The 25,010-nt window shown below is 39.2% G+C and overlaps 1 protein-coding gene across 3 annotated transcripts in view; it reads right to left on the bottom strand.

Moving 5' to 3' along the window:
• The window catches only part of DLG2 (discs large MAGUK scaffold protein 2), a 985,669-nt gene that overhangs the window by 817,972 nt on the left and 142,687 nt on the right, over positions 1-25,010 (bottom strand). For all 3 annotated transcript variants that reach the window (XM_059492069.1, XM_059492046.1, XM_059492054.1), the window contains exons 5-6: positions 19,730-19,828; positions 1,328-1,402 (exon numbers count right to left, since the gene is read on the bottom strand). In XM_059492069.1, the coding sequence (XP_059348052.1) occupies positions 1,328-1,402; positions 19,730-19,828 (174 nt within the window). The remainder of the gene's footprint in view (positions 1-1,327; positions 1,403-19,729; positions 19,829-25,010) is intronic.

The raw sequence follows: 25,010 nt of genomic DNA, 5'->3' as shown, positions 1-25,010 counted from the left end.
GAATACTCAAACACTTATTTTTTATGGTTTAAGAAATAAGTATCCTAAAAATGCCCAAGGCATTTAAAGCTGCTATATAAAAAGTCAGGTCATGACGTTGCACTGAGTGCAACTGCTCTTGATTTGCTACAAATGTTCAACACAGTTCCAGTTCTCAAAGCCTCACACTACCATTCATGCTGCAATCCTCTTAACATAAACACAAAACAACATAAACCACACCACAAAGTCAGTCCAAAGTCTTCAAAAATGGAAACTAATAATTAGAACGAGCTAATAAGTTACTGGCCTGGATCCTCACCTGGTAAAAGACTGGGTAGTTCAATCGATATTTTTAAGTGGGTGTCATCATACAGACAAACAATAACACAAACAATTTTAACATAATATAAAGACGATCAAAACCCCAGAGCTTACAATCAATTGCAATATTAGTGACAGACTGAGCAAGAGTGACGACTTGAATTTGTTTCTCATTCATCTACTCATAAAAGGTGACAAGTTGATAGCTGTGGACCAACATCATGCTGTGGTCCAGAGCCAATGGAGATGTCAGTGAAATCTTGCCAATTCCTTAGGTGCAATAAATTATCAGAGCTCTATTAGTCAGCCCTCTAACTTCCAACACCCAAAGATTTGGCTCTATCTACAATGCATGTTCAGACAAGACATAAATCAAAGCAGTGTCAACTTGACCACAGTTAGGTTTTTTCCTTCTCAAATATTACTCAGACTTTGATAGTTAAAAGCAAATCTCACTGAAGTCATCTAATTTGCAGGAGGAGGAAAGCATTTACAGCAGAAATTTCCTATAAACTCAGCAGACCAAGTTTTACTCATTATCCATCATCCCAAAAGCTGTTGTTACCTATGCTGGACAAATTCCTACTTAATATTCTGTAAAGCACTTGAAATCATCAGTCTTTCTTGCATAAGAATGTGGAAAAGGAAAGATCATTTCCCCTTCCCTGCACCACCACCTGGATCTGGACAGTTCCCAGTTACCACATTCAGCTGGGGCCCAGTTACAGAAATCAACAGTAACTCTGCACTCCCTAAGCTGGACTCCACCATCACCCTATACCAAGCTCCAAGTTGAATGCATTAAATTCCTGAAGAGTCTGAACTTCTGGAGAAGAACTGCTAAGCCACAACTCAACACATCAACAGTTTAGGCTTCCCAAGGAGCTTGGTCTAGACTTAAGACTCATTATTGTTCTTTCTCAAATGCATTAATTATGGAAATTTTACCTGCCCAGGGCAGCTCCAAGCACAGAGACTTACCATTCAGTCCCTCAAATCTTTGTATTAAAAGGCTCAAACTTACGGTAGAGTGCTGAATGGGTATCCAGGCAGGTGTTTCGACTGAGCATTTGTGAGATGGGCATCTGCCATGGCTCTGCTGCAAATAAGTGAAAAGGGCATTACACACAACACAGTACGTGCTGCAATCGCTAGGCGCGATGGGCTCCATTCCATAGGGAGCATCTAGGAGTTTGCTCGTAGTCATCACACCTCACAAAATCATTTTCCACTGTCATGTAGGAAGAATAATCTGCAGTTTGCAGGACCAAAAAGGCCACATGAGTTGTCTTTTAATTTTGCATTGAAGTTCTGGGTTACGTGGATGGAAATACATCCACTCCCAACCCCAAGCGTGTGCCATCTGCCTTCCCTCCACAGTGGAGCATTCAGAGAACGGTGGAGTGTCAGTCAGCAGGTAGAGATTGGCTTTTTTCTCCCATTTCATGACAGGCTGCATTTTTTCCATGATGTCCCCTTTGAACCGGTGATAGATGCAGCCTGAAACACCCATCAGGGCTATTTTCTAGGAAGAGTAAATATGCCCCAAATTTTTAGGGCATGTTTCATTTCTGAGCAGAATGCTCTGTTTGCTCCCCAGGTTGGTCCCTGGATAACATGAGCAAATATCCAAGACTCCTGCAGTTCCCTGAAACTTTACAGAACAAAAAGAGTGAGGGGTTGATTTAAAGCCTAACATTCCACATGGCAGTGCAAGATGCAACCATCAGGCCTTCAGGCTGATCTTCCTGTAATCTCCCTTGCATTTGCTGTGATTCAATTACATTTCAGCCAAGGTTTGGAGCCCATCAGAATGAATTGCACAGCAGATTGGGTCAGAGTCCCTGAAGAAAAGTTCAGAATAAATTCTGGTGTCTGCCACCATTACTCTCAGCATTTCACATAAGACTCAAACTATTATTTAGCTCCCTGCATTGGAGGACTCTTGTAACCAGGTATTTTCCTGAAGCTGGAAGTAGTATGGAAAAAAAAAAAAAAAAGCTTTCTTCTTTTTATTTTCATTTAAGCCTGATATATCACAAGCAGCTACATTTCACCTTTCTTTTCCCCATGCTGAGAGTAAAGGATAGAAACCTCTGCAAACACTAATGATTAGATTTCACACAATTTTCAGTTTTGAGTCTAATTTAAAAGCTACTAGTGTTTTGTTCTTTATCTCCAAAAAGTTAACATTTGTAAAGCAGTGCAGTACTACTTTTACAAGTTAAAAAAAAAAAAGTGGATATCAGATTAAACTTTGTATTCTCCAAAACTTAAAACTGGCTATCTTTAACATTTTCAATTAGACAACTTCAAGAAATATTCAGAAAAACAGCTAGCAAGCAAGAATCACTGTATTTTTAGATAACAGTTTAGAAAGTCCTTTTTAAAAGGATTTGAAAAAGTCACTGCTATCATAGCACCAGAACCCTGCAGGTGTGTGTTATCTCCTGTAAGGAAGGGATGAATGCAACAGTAAACAGTGTAATCCTATCAAGATAATAAAACTATAAATTAATTCTGATTAAAAATACAGCATGAAACACTAGTAATTATTTTTTACTTTAACAATTGTACACTTTCATTCTTCATTCCAAGGCAAGTTAAAGGCAAGGTAATTAATAATGTGCTTTGGACTGAAAGCATTTTTCTGATTAAAAGCCTGATCTTACAGATGGAACTATGTATAACTTTGTCAGGAGACTCCTCAAAGACTCCTTGCATTTTTAAGAGAACACTTTTGCAAGATAAAAGCTCCAAATCTCATAGCAGGAGGGGCTTATTGTACTCTTGTCTTTGAGATTCATACCTAAATTGTCCCAAGGCCTAGAATCCCCTGGCACTTGTGCATATTCAAAGGTCAAAGAGACAGCAGTAACTGGGAATTGCTCAGAGGCAGCAGTTGTACAGAGTTCCCAGTTTTTCAGGGCAAGAGCTGTGCTGGTTGTTCCTCTGGGATGTAGGGTGACCTGCAGTGTTTGGCCTTTCACAGCTGGATATTTGAATTACTGTTCTGGTAACATGACATTGCACTGGTACTGTCTGAGAAATGCATATAGTTCAAGGGCAAGGACTGAACACTTCTACAGCTTTTTGCGGATTTGGAGTTGGATTATTTTTGAAAATTACAGAATATTTCCTATTTGAATGATCACTTCTTTTTGTTTTGTGTAAAACTCAATGCATTTCACACCTTTCATATCTTAGACCCTCACCTGGTTGAAACAAGTCTTAGATATAAGGTTGTATATCAGCTGCTGGTCACACTTTCCTTCCTAAATGCTCAGGGTTTTTTAATAGCCAAAAGCTCCACCATCTACAGAAGCCAATTTTAAAAAATAGCCAAAAATTCAATGCTACCTAAAGTATTCTGCAGGCATATGCAATACAAGTAAGCATAGGAATAAATACATTGGCAAATATTTACAGGCTGTAGAAGGAATTAATTAAATTTGATTATTACTGCTAACATTTTCCTCAGCTTAGGAGTTTGGTAAGCCAAAAAAATACAGAACTTGGCCCACCACTACACTGAAAGGCTAAAAATCTCAAAAGTGATGAGAATCCATAGTTTAAACCCATCTTTCTTCAGAAAACCTTCAAGGGAGGACAGAAGCACCTCAAGTTTGTTTTTTCATGTTTGCCAACAGTCATGTGCAAATACACCTTGCCCTGCTGTTTGGGGGAATATGTGCCAATACAAGTTTTTTTCCATCCTAAATGGAAAGAGAGGGGCTGTTTCTCTATAGGTCATGAATGAGTGATTTCCAGATCTTGCTTTACTCCCTTTCTTAGAGGATACTCTGCCTCCTGCACTGAGCTTCCCCTTGAGACAGCTCCTACACAGTGACAGAAACAGCCATCCAGGCAGAGACTTTATCACAGCTTACTGAAATCAAAGCCTCCAAAATACACAGTAAGATCTTCAGCTCGTATAATTTTTATATAAAGAGACTTGGGTACACAAAAGAATAATTTCATTCTCATTGCTGAATTCAGCATCATTCACAGCATTTTTTCTGGGATGACACTTCAAACACTTGATAAATTGCATAGCAATGATACAGCCAGGAAGCAATGAAGCAATGACCAAAGTCAGATAGAGATGCTACCCCCACGTTCAGCTAGAGACAGTGCAGTTTCTTCTCTGGAGGCCCTGACACATGTAATTCCCAAACCTATAGGTTTATCAAACCTCCAGAAATGCAGACCCCAGGGGTAACTAGCAGACAGAAGAGCACCAATCTCAGGAAACAAAAAACAAGGCTGCAAGCCCTTCAGAGTTCATGCACAACACCTGCCTTCCTAGCAAGCAGCCCTTAAGCAAACTTCTTTCTTACATGCTTTCCTCAGTCAGGTGCTAAAATAACTGACTGCTACCAGCACTATTTAGGGACATCAGTATAATGTATTTGGAAATGCATTAACACAATGCAGAGTGGGAGCGCATCAGTGCCCACAGCAATATTGCAGAGGGAAATAACTGCACACTGAATATTGAACTAGAAGGTGAGAGCTTTGGAGCACTGCACAAGAGAGGTTTCAGGTGGCAGAGATGCAACTGCACCTCAGCAAGCTCTGGGGAACATTTCAAGGAAGAACTCCTCTTTTGTGTTGAGCGACTTCAGGATAGGTATATCTTATTGCCACTTTCTCATAGGCAGGGAGAGATTTTTATATACATAAAATTTCAATATCAATACCAAATTTGGATGGCCAAATATTAACATGATTCTGTCTGGAGACACATTCAGAGGCAGATCTTATCTCTGCAGGAAGATGGAACAAAATCCAGAGAGGATATTTAGGAATATAAAGGTTCAGGGCTTGTTGAACTGCAGCACTCTTTATGATAGCACTTAATAGTCATTCTCAGAGAAGATATTGCTGATGAAAGTCAAAAGAAGTCACAGGCCATATTCCATTTGTATCCACTGAAATGGCCAGGAATACAAATACAAGAAATTGTATCCAACTCCTTGAGTGAGGTCTCTAGTAACAAAAGCATTGGCTGAAGTCAATCCCAGGCGAACATTCTCAGCTACTTCTACACATCCTTCCAAATTATCTTCTCTGATGCTCTGGAGACATGAAAATCGTAGATCTCAACTAGAGGTCTCAGACTGAGCAAAATATAATAACATACCAGGCTATACCCCTGGCCTAATGATTCACTCATAAATAACCATTCCGTTCTCCTTGACTGCACATATCTTCTCATTTTCCAAAAGTCTTGCATCAGGTGAATGGACACAGAAAGAAATTTGCACAGCAGTATCAAACTGATTAACACAGAAAAGAAATACATGTTTATGTCGAGAATAAGAGCCACAAGACAGATCTTTCCTGCTTTTCCAGCTATGCCAAATGCATAAAAATACAGCTCACCTTGGCACTGGGAAATTATCTTCCCACCTTCACCCAGGTCCTCCAAATATCAAAAAAAGGACCTGCTAAGGATGCATAGCTCTGCTATCATTAAGCAGCACTATTATTGAGGCAGCATCAAGCTCTCATTTCCTTTTCCTTGCTCAGTGTCTTGTTCCACTTTACCTCACCTCTGCAGCTCTCCACTGCTTTGCAGTATCGAGCCCAAGCCATATCTGCCTGAGCGGTTAATTGAACATTTTCTGCTCTCAGTTTATAGAGCTCTTCATAGATTTATGAAAAAAATCACTCTTCTCCTTTCATAGCTCATAACCAGTCTCAATAAAGACATCTCTCTAAAATCAGCAAATTATAATCTAATGAAATCTATTGAAAATTTCAGTTGCACTAAACAAGGTCAGTGCTCAGAAGAAATGAAGTGTCACCCAGAAATGGAGATCAAAGTAATTCCCTTCCATTCCTGCTGCTGCCATAGAGACCAAGGGAGGGGGAAGAAGGGAAGAAGAAACTGAACAGACTTAATTCTTCCTGAAATTTATAATTAACTACAAGGGAAAAGGGACTATTATCACATTTCTAAAGAATAAAGGAGAAAAAAGTTGAGCTTTTGACAAGATATAATTACCAGACATTACATATGCAGTGCACATTGGTTTGTTCTGTGTAATTTTCTTGAAATTCCCCCCCTCCCCAAGGATTTTATTTTTCTAGAAAACACAACATGTGTCTCATCAGTTTACATTCATAATGTCTGAAATCCAAATGCTAGAGGCTCAGAATAATTGTTTCAAAATTTAACATTGGTAAATAAAGATTTGAAATAAATACTCAGATACACTCCCCATCTGTCAAACACCCCTGAGCATATTCTCCAGCTAAGATAAATGGTAATCAATGAAAAGGATCTTCCTACTCTTCTAAGCCTGTGTAGTTTAGCCAGCAGCCAACCCATAGTCATCAAAGCTGTCCTCAAGTACCACTTTAGAATAGACTTTACTAAATTATATGTAAATTTTATGGATTCAGCACTATTATACTTTTAGGGTCTGGCAGGAAAACACCACAGTTTGAAGTGCCCATCAGCACCTAATAATGACTATAGAGAAAAGATTTTGATTCTTTGCTAAATGTGAATCTCTGGGGGGGGAAATCATTATGTTTCCTTTGTTTTCAGTTTGTTATAGCCAGGAAAGTCAGCACAAAAAAAAAAACTTAGCTATTCAGTTTATGTATCCAAACTGCAATCATTCAAAGCCTGGAGTCTTGGAAAGAAAAAACAACAAATGTTGCCCAGATCTATTAACAATATGCAGGCACAAAAATGTGGGGGTTTTTTGTTTGTTTCATATCCAGCTAAATTTAAATAATATCCTCATGCCATATTGCTCTCTATAGCTTTGTTAGTTTTGGTAAGATTATACTGGTTTGTAACACCTGAGGCACTAGTTAACCTCAGTATCTATATTGAGCTTTATAACTTCCTAATTTTGGGACTGACCTACAGCCTCTCAGACACATACAGCCTATCTTTCAGCAAGTCCCACAAAACAAACTGAACCTTGTTGCTTAAGTATATGCCTTTTTAAATCTCTATATTGAGTATTTTTCAGATTAACATAAGCAAACAGGGGAGAAGTGATGGGACAACAGGCCTATGACAAAGTCACCTCAGCATAAATAAATATTCTAACTATTAGCTATCAGGCCCAAATAATCAATAATTCAACTGGACCTTCTAGTGGATTCCTCTGCAAAGTGGAACCAGCAGCTGGCACACAGTGTGTGGACCTGCTCCTCACGTCCACCAGATGACCTGATCTCACGGACCATTCTGCCCTTCTCAGAACATCTAAGAACTGCTTCTGCTGCCACTCTAAATCAGAGTCTGGAACAGTGAGGTCACCTCAGTTGTGCCATATCCACATTTTTCCATTCTTCAGCCATGTCCTAAAGACACCCTCCACATAACTGAGTTGGTTTTGAGATCGGGTTTTGTAGGCTAAATGCTGAATGGTGCTCTCCTTCTCACTTGGAAAATCCACAGTATCCCAATGGGACACAAGACCTGCTCCTACATTTCCCAAACACAGCATACCATCAACATGGATTTATAATGATATACTTAATATAGTTTTGAAGTGAATTAGCTGGACAAATTTTATAGCTCTCCTCTGTTTTACTCTTAACTTCATGCTACAAAGTGAAGTGATGAGTGTGTGGAGTGGGAGAGACCTACAGAAAAGTCCTAGCACACCCAGGGTATAAGCCAGAGGTTTGTCCTGTCACTGACCACTGCAACTTCTTATTTTCCATGACCATCATACATATTCTGAGTTCTGATCACACATCTGTTCAGAATTTTGCCTAAAGTGCACACAGTGGTGTCGCCTGTTCCACATATATGGCTGGATGAGCAGAAGAAAATAGGATAGACAGATGTTGCTGGCTCCTGGCAACCTTGTCATTCAAAATTGTACACATGCAACTTTGGGATAGGTTAACAACATAAACAAACTTACTGCTTTTCTTCCCAACACCAATACAAAATAGGGGAGTTTCCTTCTGTCTTTATTTCATTGTTTTAAATGTGTGAATTAAATTCTTAGAAAAGGTGCTGGATGGGCAGCCATGAAGGAAAATTAGTAATTTTTCAAACTAGACTACTGCAGAATTTGTAAAAAAGCTACAAAAATGAAAACAAAATGCTGAACTTCTTCACTAGTGGAATGAACCGAGCATTTTATTAACACAAAACAAAACAAAAACAAAACAAACCACCAACTTTTTTTTTCTATTTTCCAGTTACGTGAATAATCACATTTTCAATTAATTGCTCCACAGGGGTCAGTGACAATCAAATTAAATGTAAGACCTGTCTAATGAGTAATCTGGTGTAAATCTCTACTTAACTGGAAGCTAACATAAATGTTGCAGAATTTTCAATATTTTGATGCCAGGAATTTATTTTTGTAGCTAAAAAAAACAAGTTCAAGCTGAATGTTCTCCCTGGTTCTGAAGGCAAATTTTCTGTTTTACAAACTGAAAGACACAGTTCAGGAATCCTACTGCTGCCAGTGCTCAGTGCTGAGAACTTAGAGTCAGGCACAAAAGGTAAGTGGTTTAATAGTCTTAAATAAATTTGGATTATTTAAGTGGTGTCTCTTCTTTGTGTACATCTTCTCAAAACACAGAAGCACTCAGGATAAAATCTGAGATCTTAAGCAAACCTCAAAACACAACACGCATACAAGTGGCAACTAACACTGATAGTTCTTAGGGATGTTACTCATGTTAAGGATACTAAACCACTAGTCTAGAGTGCCCAGGAAGTTATAAAAACTCTGTCCTGATAGAAGCTAGCCTTGCCATTGGCCTCTTGGGTTTTAAGCCTGCAGAGCTGCCGCATCTGAGCTCTCCCTTCTAGCAACTAGTGCCAGAAAGCTTTTGAGGCTTTTTCCCACTGAAAGCTAATCATCTTTTCTATGCCACATAATGCCAAGAATTGGGGGTTCTGGGGGTGCACCTCCTGTTACAGTGAAGAATGTCGAGCTATTTATGCTCTTTCTCAGTAGTGGCAGCTCCTGTTGTATTCATAAGTCTGTAAAAGGCAGAAGGATGGAAGGAGAGCTGGAGAGGACAGCATGTTGCCTTTGACTGTTGGGAGGCACAGTGGGAATGTTCTTCCCTTTCAAAAACTCCTGGTGTTCCTGCTGGGATGGAGGCTCAACCTAAGCTTTATTTATACCTAATTCTTTCTAATGATAAAATAATGCCACCAATTAACATGCTTTATGTGACAGTAAAGATGCTATGCTGGAAACATGATCAATTAAAATAAACCAGGACAGCCATAAGAAGCTGTCCTTGACTGGTTCAGCATTTCTGCAGTTCTGGGCTCAGAAATGCATGGAAAAATGAAGAAAATAAAAAGAGGAAGAAGTTGTACAAATTAATATCTTAAATCTATCTTAAACATACTTTACACTTTGGCTGAAAAAACATCAGTAGGATTTAAGATTTGGCAAGGTATATCAGAAATTAATTTTATTAGATGCCATCTTTTACCACACGGAGTTCAAAGCTGGATCTGTAAATCCATTGAACATAATGTACAAGGGCACATTGACTTCACCACAACATTTATGTCATTTTCTATAATGTGAAAATACCAAAAATTCCAGACTAAATTTAATGACCAAGTTTTAAAAATGTCAACTCTTTGAACAGTGTTCATCTTTTGCAGTTTACAAAGTATTTATCTTTTACTCCCGTTTTATGACTTAAGAACTAAAGAATAAACCTGATGTATTTACTCCCTCTGACACCAAGATCCACTTTTTCAAGACAAAGAATGGCAATTAACTGCATAAATCAGACAAATGGCTATTCATATATGGACAATTAACAGATCTGAGGTCAAAAATAAATACACTGTTGCTCTGTAGAATTCACGCTTATCAAAATTTATTTTTTTTAAATAACATATTTTCTGAAAAAGGTCTGCTCTTTTTATAATAGTGAAAATTGGCATAAACAGATAAAAAAATTTGGTGCTTTAAAAGAAGAAGAGTTACTCTGAGGAAAGTAAAGGCAGTAACCTCACATTATGGACCAATACAACACTAGCCCATCTATTCAAATATGGCCCAAAGTAAGATGAGCAAATCACTAACTTCTTTGTTTTCAAGCTGTTACAATATGAAAGTGTTCTGAAACTAGACTTTTACCATTATTCAGCTCATTTACATATGATATTATGTTGTTTCCTCATGCCTGTAAATAGAGAGCCGTGTACAATTCACATTGTATCTCATTCCAACACCAACATTGGCAGAAAAGAGTGAATATCTGGAGTTGAATATTTGAGGTTCACTCATATACTTGATTTTGAGATCATTTCAGACACTCAGTGTTGGATTCAAGAAACAGAAAAGCTGAAAGGAAAAATGTGTGTAGATGGAGTTGGGAGCCCTGCTCAAGGCAACTCAAGGCAACAGCAGTAGTGAGCTGGCAGTGAATCCATGTTTTTTATTTCCCAGAAGGCCCTGGGAAAATATTCAGAGGAAAACTTTCAGCACCAATTCATGAAATAAATGATGTCTCTTGACATATTAAAAAAAAAACCAAACGTACTAGGGCATGTTCTTTTCCAATTACACCATCTTAAAACTTGACTTATTCCCCTGTCCCCAAATCCAATTTCTATGCACCTCCATCCCAAACTCTCTAGGCAAAGCATGGATGCAACTGCAGGTCCCCACTGCACAACAAGACACCCAAAAGCTCTTGTCTCCAATCGCAGCTGTTCTTTTCAACCTTTTGAACTGGAAAACAGCACTTCAGCATGTAAAAACTGGATGTTTAGTGTGATCCTGCATCTCAGCCTTGTTCAGCAGTGCTGTAGCTCCATTGCTGAGCGCTTTTCAATGGTATTGCATCAACAGGTACCCACAAGTGCCCCTGCTCTGCTCTGGGGGTGATTGAGGATATAGTCTCACATTCAGCACAGCTTGTGGGAGCCAGGAGGACCTGGAAAGAACAGGAAGTGAATGAGGCCACAGTCTCCTCCAATTTATCCTCCTTCTGTGGCCTCATTCACCTCTTGTTCTCTTCCCATATGGGTTTCTCTACCAGCAAGATGGGAATGACAGCTGGCATCTGTTTCCATGGCTCCACTGCGCTCCCTGCTCTCTGCAGTGGCCACCCACCGCCCCTCTCTGCTGCCCATGGGTGCCCAGGGTATATCTTCCTGTCCTTCTCCATGCTACACATGGGTGTCCCCATTCTGCACAGCTGTGACGCAAAAAATGACAGCAGTGATGCCAGCAGTGCTAACCCCTGCTTTGCCTTATCATTTGTGCAGCCTTCAGGTGGTATGGCCACTGCAGGCATTTTGCAAGTCCTGTGGAAACTATGAAATTCACCAAAAGTAAGGCAGAACAGAGAGCACTGTGCTGAACCCCAAAGCTGGATGCCCCCTGCTAACTGCTCCTTACAAACCCCACCACCACCACGTGCAAAGGCGGCTGCAAACACGCGCTGAGCTGCCTGCCCTGTAGCAACAGAAAGGGAGTTCCCTCATCATTGCCCTGCCATTTAATATTAAGTTAGTTTGATAAGTTTGAAGATGTCTCAAGGAATCACTCAGCTTAACCCTACACCAGATTCTTAGGTTGGGAAGTGTCCCTAACCCTGGTCCTTAGCCTAATGCCGCTGCTGTGGAAAATAAATTGTCTGTATTCATGTTCAGAAGAAATTATTTAGAAGGACTGTTTCCAAACAGTCCAGCTAGATCTAAAATCAGTATAAGAGTGGTGAACTGGGTCCTAGGCATTTTTATTTTTCAGGCCTACAGAGGCAAAGTAATCTATGTTTTTTCCCAAAAAAAGCCACAATAAGCCACAAGAAACTTGCATCTCTCCAATCAGAAACATCATGACTATCTAAACTGCATCTGATTGGCCCCCTTAAAATCCTAGGACCCATATAATGCCCCTTTCTTTATTATTCTTTAGTTTACAGAATAAACTGATAAGCTGAGAAAATATGTGCAGTATACCATGTATTCTGAAATGCTCTAGTTGCTAGAGTTATTAATAGACACAAGCATAGGCTGAGATAAAATATTAAATCCTTTTCGTTTTGCTAGTAAAAAATAAGTAAAAAGCATATCATTTAGAAAGTCATATAGAAACAAACTGCATAATCTAGAGATAAAGAGAACAAAATGCTCGTGGAAGCAAAGCTTATTCATCACTTTATCTTGCAACCTGACACAGTACATGCTCAATCTATTTAATTACAGGAACAGAAAAATAGCAGAGAAATATGTACACAGAACAGCAATGTTTCCAGTCCTACCTTGGTCGTGACAATGCACAGACAATCCATTCTGTAAATCTCCACAGGAGTGTATGTAAATCATAAAAATAAATCAGCAAGGGTGAGGAAAGGCTTTTGAATAGCATGAACAGAACCGGAGGCTTGAATCTGCACAGCCGGCTTTTCCAAGTGGGGCCCTCATAAGAAACTCGAGTCCTCCTCCACAATGCTAAAGGCAGTCATGATGCTCACAGGGATCAGTAAACCCACTAGAAATCGTCTCAAGCAAAACTTCCAGGTGGCTTATCAGGCTTGATTGCTGCATTGTTCAATCTGAGATCAAAATATGCTGTTGAATGGTATGCAGCCCTCTAAATGGGAAGATGAGAACCACAACAAGCACAAAAGAGCAAAAGCATCACATTTCAGTCCTAGCTCTGGTTTCACAATTCTGATCTGCTGTTTCAGTATACCCGTAAGATTTCCCTTGCCAAGTCTCTCTCTCTCTCAGCCTCTCTCTCGCTCTCTCAATCTCTCTCCCTCCCGCTCTCTCCTTCCCTGTCTTTTTTTTTTCCTCCCCCCTTTCACTCGCTCTCTTCCCTCCTCTCCTCTACTAACTCAGAGCAAGCAGAAAACACACAACTATCGGGCCCATCTATCACAGGGCTGTCACTTCTCTGCCAAAACAACTGCTTTGGGTTGTAAGGGGTTTTATTAAGAGCATGATTCCTACAAACACACATTGCTGGAAGTGCATGATTGAAACATGAAGGTGTGTGTGAGAACTCGTGCGTCACAGCTACAATTGCTCAGAATTACTGGGTCAGATTCGGATTTGGGAAGTGAATATAAATAACAGCTGGATAAGGCGAACTTTAGCTACAGCAGAAAATAATCAGTCAGGGGAAAGAACCAGGATTTGCATATCTACACATGCACGTGGATCTGTCAGCACAACAGTGATATAATTATAGTTTACCACCCGTGGAAAAAACCCCTGCATTTCATACATTATTCAAAGCTTTGTAGGGGAATTTTTTTCCCCCCCACCTATGAAAAATATATCAAACTTTTAATTAAAAGAAAGCACCTTTAACAACAGAGCTTAAACACTCATTAAATTCTCTCCCAAACTTTTCTTACATCATTGACAGATTCAAAAACTTAATCTATTTATCTCATGTTCTCTATGTTCTGCTTGGAGTTTTACAGACTGTTTAAGCCCCCACAGCCCTACCTTTCTTGCAGTGATGCTGGTGCAGAGCTTGCCTTTCAGGTGTTTTATATGAATCATTCTGAGTTAGAAAGCTTGCTGTCAGCTCTTACGGGCTTCCCTCTCTTCCAGATACAGGAAGAGAGAGAGAGGAAAAAAAAAGGGAGGGAGAGAGAAAGAGACTCAGAAGGGGAAAGATATGTAAAATGAAAGCTCTGGCCAAAGAGAGAGGAAAATCAATGCTCCTATTCACTGCAAAAAAAAAAATACAGCCAACTGGACTGTTGACAGCAACAAGAGGAAATGTCTAGACACCCATACATTACAATTCACCTTTTCAACACACTGGACAGCACAATCTCCCCTGGGTGCTTTGCTGAGGATCTCTCATTCTCACTCAGAGCTAAAATATGTTTTTAATAAAATAAGTCTTTCCAAGAAAATAAAAGATTATTTAAGAGTCATCTCTCTTCCATAAATTACTCAGGTTATAACCCTAATATTCCCGTGATTGTTGGAGCAGTGAGACGCTCAGTAAATGACACATACTATTTTGCCAAAATGAGGTCACTGCTACCAAAGTTACAAAATCCATAGTGAATCAGATATGTGGTCAGAGAGCAATCAACCCTCCCCCAACTATTAAAGTCCTGGTGGATACAACATCTTAAAGACAAAGTCTTCAGAGCACTTAGAACTGTGTCTAAGGCTTTAACTCACTTTAATCCATGTGCAAAAAACAAACTTGATTTGCACTTACAGGCTGTGCTAGAACCTCCAGGTTTTCTCCCCAATGAGGTTTAGTCCAGTAGCCAAACAGTCAGACAAGTTTATTAAACTATAGATTACATGAGACAGGGAACTGCCAAACATCCTTGAAGTAAGAACAAATTAAACATCTCCTTAAGAGGAAATTAACCCATTAATATGGTGTAACATAAGCCACCCGTGTGCTCTAAGCATTATTGGGTAAAAGTAAATTCAGTCAACTCTAAAATCAGCAGATATTTTAACACTTGAGTGTAAAGCACACAACAGTTTGTTCTCTTCTAATTCAAGCTTATCTAGTAAGGTATGAAGTATTTAATACATATAATTACCTAATGACTTGGCTGTAAAATTTCATCTCAGACTTGAAACTGGCATATGGAGATGTATTTTGAAATTGGTCTCTAAGTGCATGATCTGTACATGCTTCTACTTGCAACTCTACTTTTGTGAGATGATCCCAGTGAATTCATGATCCTATTTAAAGTTTATTTGAGAAACAGAGGGTTTCAACCCTTTGGGGGTGCTTACATGAACGTGACTCACCCAGCTCCCTCAGTGTACCAGAAAGATTCCTCCTGCACTCCTCCAATTTTTGACTGCCACCTCCTTCCATTAAATATGACAATGAGCATTTAACAGAGCAGGATTTGCACATGTGCTCCTCAAGTTAATACATAATTGAGCAGTTTGCTCCCTAAAATACTGCCACCTACGTATTACCCCTATAATCTCCCTTAGCCCAAGACAGAAGGAAGACATGCTTTTGGGGATGCAGACCCCAGCTTCAAACTTCCACAGGCTGATTTTGGTTGCCAGGGCTCCTGCTCACAGCTTCTAAGACACAATGACCGGCAACAGATGACTCATGTCAATGGGTCTCTAGTGTTTCTTCAAAGACACAGTCCCTCATGTCCATTAAGAACCTATCCCAGACCTCAAAAAGACACTGAGCTGCTTAATTTTGTTTCTCCAACTAGAGACTTTTTCCATTCATTTTCTCTCCCCAAGAATACGATTTTCAAATCATTAGCACTGCTTTACCCTTCATTAGCAACACCTCCTTCTGCTCTAATTTCTGGAGGTCATATAACTGCTTAGTTCTATTTTTTCCTCTGTTCTTTCAGCCTTCTTCTTACATGTACATATGAACCTGACTGAAATCTACTATAGAAAGGCTTGACCCAAAAACTAAAAAAACTGAGGAGCAGCCATCTGGGGTGAAAAGACATGGGTTATAGTTGCTCATAGTCAACTTAGATGGTAAAAAATAACGTCTGTGATGAGCTCTAACTCTTGGGAAGCTTTAATATAGGAAAAGTAACAACTATTTCCTACTGTGACACCAGTGGTTCTGTGGATCACCATGTGAAAACCATCTGCCCAGCTGACTGCTTCCTTCTTCTCTAATTTTACCAAGGTATCTGTTTTTAAGTCATACAAAAACCAGTAATATGAGGTGAGTGGGTGAAATGGGATGGTCTTTTAATGCCATCTGCACTGGACAATTTAATGCTCCTTTCTGGCATTAAAGTCTTCATTGTATCCAGGTACTTCCACTTGGATAACCAAAGCAGAGGGTTTAATTAGGCCACTATATTTAGAATCAGAGCCTGCAACATCCCGCTGCATTCAATATTTGTAAAAGCAAGCTTCTAGTAAAAGCTAAAAACATTAGAAAATATTCTGATTTTTTAAATCTTTCATTATGCACCTTCTTAAACACTTCTTAAATTCTTTTGAAATGTAAATATTATAAAGCAAAAACTGTAAAGATAAATAGATTGCTAAATTTTTTTTTTAAAGCATAACTGCTTTATTTTCTTTTATTTAACAAGAGCACTATGGCTCCAAGTTTTGGAGCAGACACAAAGAAAGGAGGCATCTAACTAGACTGTTAACATTGCATTAGTAATGTCAGCATCTTAAAAACTTAGCCAGTGACTATTTAGAGCTCTATGCACCTACACAGAGAACACATGAACACACATGCTCTTACAAAAATAGAGAAAGGTTTATTTACTCCTAATGTATCTTAAATTGTGTACTATGGAGTAGTTGTTGATGGTATTATATTTCCAGGTTGTATTGTCTTTCTTCTTTTCAGGTTCTATATTGCATCCCAACAAGCTACAAATAAATACTTTCCTGATTATGTCTGCTAAGAGGGCAATTGATGTAGTTGGCAAATTATGTCTTTACAGCCAGAGCTCACTTACACCACTTGAACCCAGTTCCTGTGGATACCAACTGGTTACTTAGTAGGTTAACACCAGGATTCAAGTGATCTGAGTAAGTTTATGCTACAAGGTAAAATCTCATGAGACAGTTCCTTTATGAAGGCTGCTTTGTGGTACACTTAAAAAGAAAAAAAGAGAAAGAGACAGAAACTACTAACCTTGTAGATCCTGGATATGTAGTTAAAAGCTGTATTACAGATGAAATGTCAGAATAAATCCTTCTTCATCCAGAAAGATAAGTTAATACTAATTTCAGAAAGCATGTTCTGTATACCTTAGTCATTCAGAATTTTAATGTAGTTCCCAGGCTGAATCAGAAGCCCAGGAGTCCTGGTGTTAATTTAAAGATCACAAAATTAGCAATTCTTCCCCTCCTAACTGCAGCAGCCCTAAGAGCAGCAGCTCTGCAACTGGCCTGAGGCCCATGAGAGTCTGAGACAGAAGCTATAACACGAATCATTCCCTTCACCGGTGCATGGCAAATTTCACTGCATTTAGCACAATCAATGCTGGAGTCCTGACCAATTTCTCCAGCTGGTAGCTTTTCCAATGAGAAGAAATAGACAATTCTCTTTTTTGTAGGGAAGCAGACCTTGCCTCTCAAAGCCTGAAGGTAGATGATAAAATGGGCACAGGGACAGCTCCACTCCTTCATCACAAGGTCTGTGCACCCAGCTGCCCACGGTGGCCTTGGGCTCAACAGCCACAGAAAAAAAGTTTCTGCTGCACAGTTCTGGAGGGGATTCCCTCTCTTCTCGCCCCAAATACAGTCCCACCTTACCACCCCTTTATGTACTATGTGGGAGTTTGCACCACTTTAGCCAAGCAGCTACCCCAGAAGAGAAACCAAACAAGCTATTTCTGAGACAGTGCAACCTCTCCAGCAGTCTCATTGCCACATGCTCACCAGCCGGGGTCCTATGAGAAGGCAGTATGGCAAGCTGGGAATACAATATGATTTCTAGGATTGTACAACAGGAATTTTCAGCATGACAGAGTATAGGGCAGAGGTCCTTGACCCATCCTGCAGCTCTGAAGGTCCTTGTACAAGCAAGCCTTTCGAAAGCCCCGCAACTTCCTTTAGTTTAAAACTTATGCCTAATGCTTTTTCAATCTATTATTTCCTATACAAATCCATAATTGTTTTCTTGTTTGACAGAAATCCCTTACTCTGAAACAAACAGAAGTGCTTCAGTTACAAATGCTCTGCTGGCTTTATGCAGGCTGGGATGCCCTGCAACAGAATCACATAGTACTCAAGGGCAGTACGTCCAAAGTGGTTCTCAGTTCTCAAGAGCAATGGTGAATGAAGAGTTCATTTTCATTCTTGAGCATTCTGCCTGTGGAGGTAACAACCAATTGATCACCAGCAACTAAAAACCTTTGGCACATATGTTCAAACATGTAGCCACTCTTAAATAGCTAGGTGTCACTGTCATAGCAGCCACTAACACTCAAGCACACTCACTTGAAAAAGAAATCGACAAAATGATGCCTTCAAGTGAACTGACACACTAAACCACAAGATCCTGGAAATGAAAACAAAACATCTGCTATCTACTATCCCATGGTACCGAGAACCAGACAAAATACTACTCACAGCTCTGAGTGTCTTAGAGTTTGGCAGTGGAGTTGCCAATTTTCAGTTTCCTCTCAGGTACACTTTTTAAATGGACAGCACAAAAATGTAGTATAGAATTGCTGATGGAGAAACATTCAGTCCAGGGTTTGCAGTGACACTAAGTAGGAGGATGGTGCATTGTTCAGCTGGCCATTTGTAACAGAAATCATGCAGTGAAATAGAGACGAGATCAACTACATTCCATGATTTTCACAACATCCTCATGGAGACAATGTATTTAGGGCGTATATCAAACTTTTGATAATTCCTTGCTTTGGAGAAATAAAATCTTCCATAAATATGAAGACAAATTTCAATGAGTGTATAAGTTCTTGCATTTCAACTATCAAGTACCACCACGCTACCATATGGTACAAAAATTTTTCCGATTGGGAAATTGGGAACACAACAACCCAAGAAACTCAGAAAATCATGTTTGGAAAGTAGATCTTTAGATTATTATTAAAACATAACGAACAGGTAAATTGATCTAGAAATGGAAATAAAGAACATGGAAAAACTTTAGACAAGAGGAATAATCCCCAAGTCTCAAGTGTTGGAAACAACTATTGCTTAAGTCTACAAGGTACCACAAAAGCACACCAGCTCAGTTAATGTCTCTTTTCTCTTCATCATGTTTTCAGCTTGTTTACTTTAAAAGAAAACTTAATAAGTTTCTTTCACTTCAAAAAGGAAAAATACACAATGACGCCAAGCCTGAAAGTTTACATAACAATACCTAAGCCCAAGGGAATTGCCCCAGCCAAGTTGTAAACCTATGAAAATAATGGAGATACTATAATGAAACACTTATGAGTTCACCTGCATGCAGCAAGACAGGGAAGTGTAACACAGCCCCTTACCACAGCCATGAAGTAATGCTATTCAGTAGAGTTTTTTGATAGGTATCATTAGGCTGCCCATACAAAAATCATCATTATTCTGACATTCAAATTCTTCCATACTGACTCCAGACCAAAAAGAAACTACAACACACACTAAGAGACTGAAAACACCTTGAATAAAACCTACTAACTGCACAACAACTTGGACTTCAAAAAATAGACGGAAATGAAACCACCTTGAGATCAGCAAATCTGTAGAACCGTCACCAATATAAACAAGACTTGTACATAAAAATAAAAATTAAATCCTGCCTAGGTCGGCTTAAAATACCCAGGGCTAGCAATATACCACAATAAACTGCAGCTGTAAGCCTCATTCAAATGTGATAATGGACATGCAGCCATTAAGCAGAAATAAAAAAAAAATCCAGAAGCTCAAATTTACTATGTCCTACACACTTCACCTCCAGCAAAACTCCATTAAACAAGGATTTCTATCTCCATCAAAAAAAAAAAGAGTGGACAATACCTTTGTCTTCATGTCTACCACATAGTTTTCAAAAGTTGGGTTCTCCTTGTTGCATTCACCACGTTGGCCAGATCCTTCTGATCCATTGGAAGCTGCAGGCTAAAGAGCAGGGTGGAAAAAAACATGAATAAAGTGGCTGAGATGTGTGCTTCAATTAAATTACATTTAAACATAAAGACTATCATGCACACACAAAAGGGTACCCTGAATTCAGATAAGTATCAGGCAGCTCATACAGAAGATTTTCCCCTCAATGTTTTTTCATGCAAAACTTTCTGCGTTTAATCTTACAGGCACTCTCATGGAAGTCCATGAAAGTCTTAATAGGCTAAATCTGCAATATGATGCTTATCATAATCTCTATGTGACTTCAGAAGGCATTCAAGGTGCTCTGCAGCTCTCGGCAACGGAACATAAAGATAAGGAAGGAAATCAGTGCCCTGCTAAAAAGACCTGCTGACCATGATGGGGCTCTCATCTGGAGTAGCTGCAGGAATTATATCTCCTTACAACAACAAACAAATTATCTGGTTTGTTTTCTTATTTCTAATTCCTGACATTCACCTTATTTTTTATAAGGTTTCATGCTTGACTAGTAACCATATGTGTAAATCTTTTAAATTCAAATGCATTTTTTTGTTACTTTTCCTTCATTTACACAGATTTCAATCTTACATTGCTTATACAAAACCTTCATAAAACACATAGTATTTCTTCAAATAATATCTTTGGCAGAAGACATAGTAAATGGCTGTATTTGTTTTTTCAATTTTCTGCTGGAAATCTAATCTATTACTGTAGATTTTACATTAAGACAGTAAATATTACAAATTACATCTCTGTTTACAATGCTCTGCCCTGCAATAATGTGCTTGAAGAGGCAGCCTTTGAATGAAACGTGATGACTGCCTTTAACTTGGATCTCAAAAAATTTCTGATCACTCTGCAAAAGCACAAACAGGAAAGCAGGGAGGATTCAGACAGAGTTCAGTGCCTTGTGTCTGTGGGTGCCAGACACAGCAAGCACCTGAGTGATTTAGACCCATCCTGTTTTAGCCTGTGCAGGCATCCCGCAGGAGTGCAGTCAATTTTAACACAACAGGCAAGAAATTGTTAGCATTTTAAGTACAACAGCCTTTGCCAGCACAAGTTAGAAAACAACAAGCCAGTGCCACAGAAACAGCCAAATCACACTCGCATGTGCAAATGTTCCCTCCTCTGATCCTCGGTTGTTTATTTAGGGCTCTGTCCAGCAAAAGACTGAGTGCTGGCCTCAGCCCAGCCAACTACTTAGACATGTGCTTTTAGCTTCCCTGGAACCAATGGGTGAGTCTTGTGCTCCAGTAAAGACTGTGTTTAAAGGTTGGATCAGGTCCAGTAGCTCAGCATTACATGGGGCTAAGTACACAGAACTCCACAAGCTTCCCTCATATGGAGAACCACTCATTCCCTTGGCTGGTTTCTAGTCATGAAAGGGTGTTGAGAATCTTCCATTTGTAATCTGGAAGGGAGTAAGGCATAGAAAGACAACAAGGCCAAAATTTTCAAGGACAGCAGGAAACCAAACCCAGGTCTTGCCTCAGAGCCTACAGAAGATCCAAGCAACTCCCTGAATGTTTCTTTCAGGAAGAGAAAATTGGTTTTGCAAGGACCTAAAAAGCATGCATAAAATTTTCAGTTCATCTTTGCTTTCTTCGAATACCTGATGTTTTTCATTGTTATTATTTACAGGCAACAATATAAACTCTTGAAATCAATACATTATTTATTTGCTGTAATCATCAAGACTTAAAGGATCCTGATCCTAAAGGAGCTCAGACCCTGCAACTTCTCTAAAGGGTTTTGACAAGCTTCAGCAGAAACTTCTATGGTAACATTTATCAAATGAGTGCAGCTGCAAAACAGGATAAGAAACTTACTTTGTTTATATTTTACATGTTTTTTCTCAAATTTTTCAGCATTAGTTGGCTCCAATATTTTGAAAGAACATAAAACAACGTCATAAGATGCTATGAAATGGTTCAATTTTTTCCCTTAGGGAAATGGGTCACAAATTCATTGAAAAGAGCCGAAAATCAATGACATTAGGGGGGTTCAAACAGCTCAAGCAAGAGTAATTGTAATAAATCTAGAACATCTCACTGTTCCAGTGTATTAAGTTTCAGTAATCATTAGGAAAATAATATATGGTTTCCCAACTTAAACAAAGCATATGTTAGAAATCCATCTGAACACCAAGAGATATTTAATTCTGTGTTATGAAATATATGGGACTGTATAATCCAAGAGGCAGAAAGAATACTTGCTGTGCATTGTGACAGATTTATTAAAAACTAACAATCTTGGATTACAGTCTTTTCTTATTCTTGATTACATACAACCTCCCTTTGGAGGCCAACAAAACATCTGTCCTGCTTAAAATTATTTGTATACTTTTAGCCAAAAGCTGCCTGCCCATGCAAAAGAAGTGTTTCAGCAACACTTAATTATTCCTGAACCACGACCAGGAGGTGCAGAACGGGCAGCCCCACCATGGCACACTACAAATGCAGTGGACAATGTGCACTGTGCTCACACATCCTTGCAGGAGGTTCTGGAAATAATGACTTCAAGCTTGAACTACAATTACTGCCAAACTATAGACTTTTTATCACACCTCTGCATCTAGAGGGCTGGTAGTTGGAACTGCTCTATCTTCCTCTTTACAGAAGAAAGCATGATCTTATTTGCTGCAAACTGGTCAGAGAAACAGAAGAGATTTCACAAGCAAATGTAGCTAGGGCAGATCAAAACTTCACTTGGTAACTTTACTCACATGGTTAGTAACCATGAGCCATGCAGATCACACCTAAAGCAACCTTCTAATTTTGTGCACAATTAACACTAATCTATTTAGATTACAATTAACAGCTTCTATTTAGACCATAATATCTTCAGCATGTCTCTTTCATTGTGCAAAGTCACACCATTATTTAAATATTTATTAATAAAATAATAACCACATTACCTACATTGCTAATTTTGTCTAATTTTAACAGTGCTCAGTGAAGTTTCTCTGTGCTTATAACACATCTTGCAGGTAGCTTTTTAGGACATGCACAATTAACACAATCAAGTGACAATAAAACTCTGCCTGATTACTTTTTGCCAAAGTACATAGATACCAGTTTTGAAAGACTAAGTCGCCAGTTGCACTTTCAGCAAGCAGCAGGTTCCAGTTCATGTCTGAGCCAGCAATCAGACAGAAGGAGCATCTGCCCTCACAGGCAATTATGGCATATGAGGTTTCCATAAGTTTCTATGGGAGGTCCTCCTACAGCGGCCAAGCCATGGAATAATGGTGGATGAACTCCCCAGTCTAGCATAAGAACTTCCAGGATTTATACCGGATATATTAATAGGAGGAACTTATAACCATCCCCAATAGTTACCACATGTTTATTTCTTGGGGTGAAGCCCAAGACTGAGAATATAAAAAAATATTTTTAAAAAAACAGGAAACTGTGTGCAAACTTTATTCTGCTCTTCCACAGTCTAAGATATTGTTTCCAGAACTTCGAATTTACTTATACATCTGGAATATTTTCTAGAGCAGATGTGGCTAGAAAAGGCTGATCAGCTCTATAAAGGGCCCAGGAGGGTGGGCGGAAGTGTAAGGAACTACAGTCCATGAGCCCAAAGAAGTGTGCAAGTGCCTTAGGGCTCAGAGAGCTAATGCACCTTCCCCTACAGCCACTGGCTTGGGGAACACTCTCCTCTATGCTGTTAGTGAGAGAAGTTCAAAACAGAGGCTGCCCAGGTTGTCTTTGGCCACTTTGGATCACCAGTTGTTAGATCTGCTCCAGTCTCATGAGAGCCTGTCAGGAGAGGAAAGGAATAAAAAATTCCAGTGATTTGTTAACTTTTGGAAGCTGATTTCTGTCAGGAAATCGATCATCTTGGTAACCAAATGCTCCCAGAAACATATTGTACTGAGAGATACTGCTTGTATTTAATTAGCTTTTCTACAGCAAGCATATTTGAAAATCATTCGAACATCTAAAAAGCTACATTTCAACATAATATATGCTGGAATTATCCATTTTGCAGGACATTGATGTAAATTAAATAATTCAGCAGCTATGCTGGAGTAGGAAGCAACCTGAGCTGAACTGAGATGCTCAGCAGGATGCTGCTACTAGCAAAGAACCGAGCACACCTCTGTGCCAGGTACAGCCAACCTGCTCACGCTCTGCTCAAGCTGTGTGTGAACCAGAGCTGGACTCAAGTCAAATTCATCCTTTACAACGTGCCAGCAACAGCACAAATGCCTTCTGTGCCTGAGATCTGTCCTCCAAGCTCTGCACCTTTCTGTCGTACCTATACAGATTTGACAGCTCTCCTGAATGTGCTGTCAGCATCACTGGACTACAGGAAAAAGAAAACAGAAAAAAAAAAATTAAAAAAAAAAAATTGTACATCTTGGAGAGAGTCCGGGAGACAAAGCATCTTTGAGGGCTTGATGAGTTTTCCCTGCAATGCCATGCACAGAAATAATCCTAGAGACCCTAAGAGGTTGTGCTTTGCTAGTCCTATTTCTATGCCTCTTATATTCCTTATTACAGGAAGAAATGTCATTCAACAAATTTTTTTGACAGGATATGACTTTCATCAATATCACTGAAAACTCAGACAATCCCAGAGCAGATCATGCTAGAAATAAAAGTCAGAAATAAAATCCCACAGAAGTCAAGCAGTTTAATTTGCCTCAGCTGGGCCTAAATTTCAACCCAGAAATAGTATAGCAGAGCTTTCTTTTCTAATTCAGTATTTCTAAGGACCTATAGAAAGGCATAGTTCCATGTCAAATGATTTAGATGTCAGAAAGGATTTTATTTCCATTTCCATGTTAGGGTTTCTTGTTCATTTTTTGATGACATCAAGGTTTGCTCCACATCACATTGCATTAGCTCAGACTTTGCAGCTGTCTTAAGTCATGGTGATGTTGTAGAGCACGATGAAGTCTCATGCCTAAGCCCTGCAAGAATGTCCTTCAGTCCCTTCTGCACCAGTCTTCCCAATATGACCAATAAATGTGAATGAAGAAAAATACACATATGAGTATGGATTCTACTGCACAAATCACATCACTACTGTTTTGGTTTTTTTAAGTTATTGTATTTGAAAGTGAGCATAAATATCACAATAATATTTAGTCTGCTCTGGGATTTTTATGATTTCACTTTAACTAATATGGATTCAACCTTTCAGAAAATTTTATGACAGTCCTAAAGAGTATTAC

This window comes from Ammospiza nelsoni, chromosome 2 (assembly GCF_027579445.1).
Source record: "Ammospiza nelsoni isolate bAmmNel1 chromosome 2, bAmmNel1.pri, whole genome shotgun sequence".
Taxonomy (NCBI): Eukaryota; Metazoa; Chordata; class Aves; order Passeriformes; family Passerellidae; genus Ammospiza; species Ammospiza nelsoni.
This window is presented reverse-complemented; position numbering and strand designations above follow the sequence as displayed.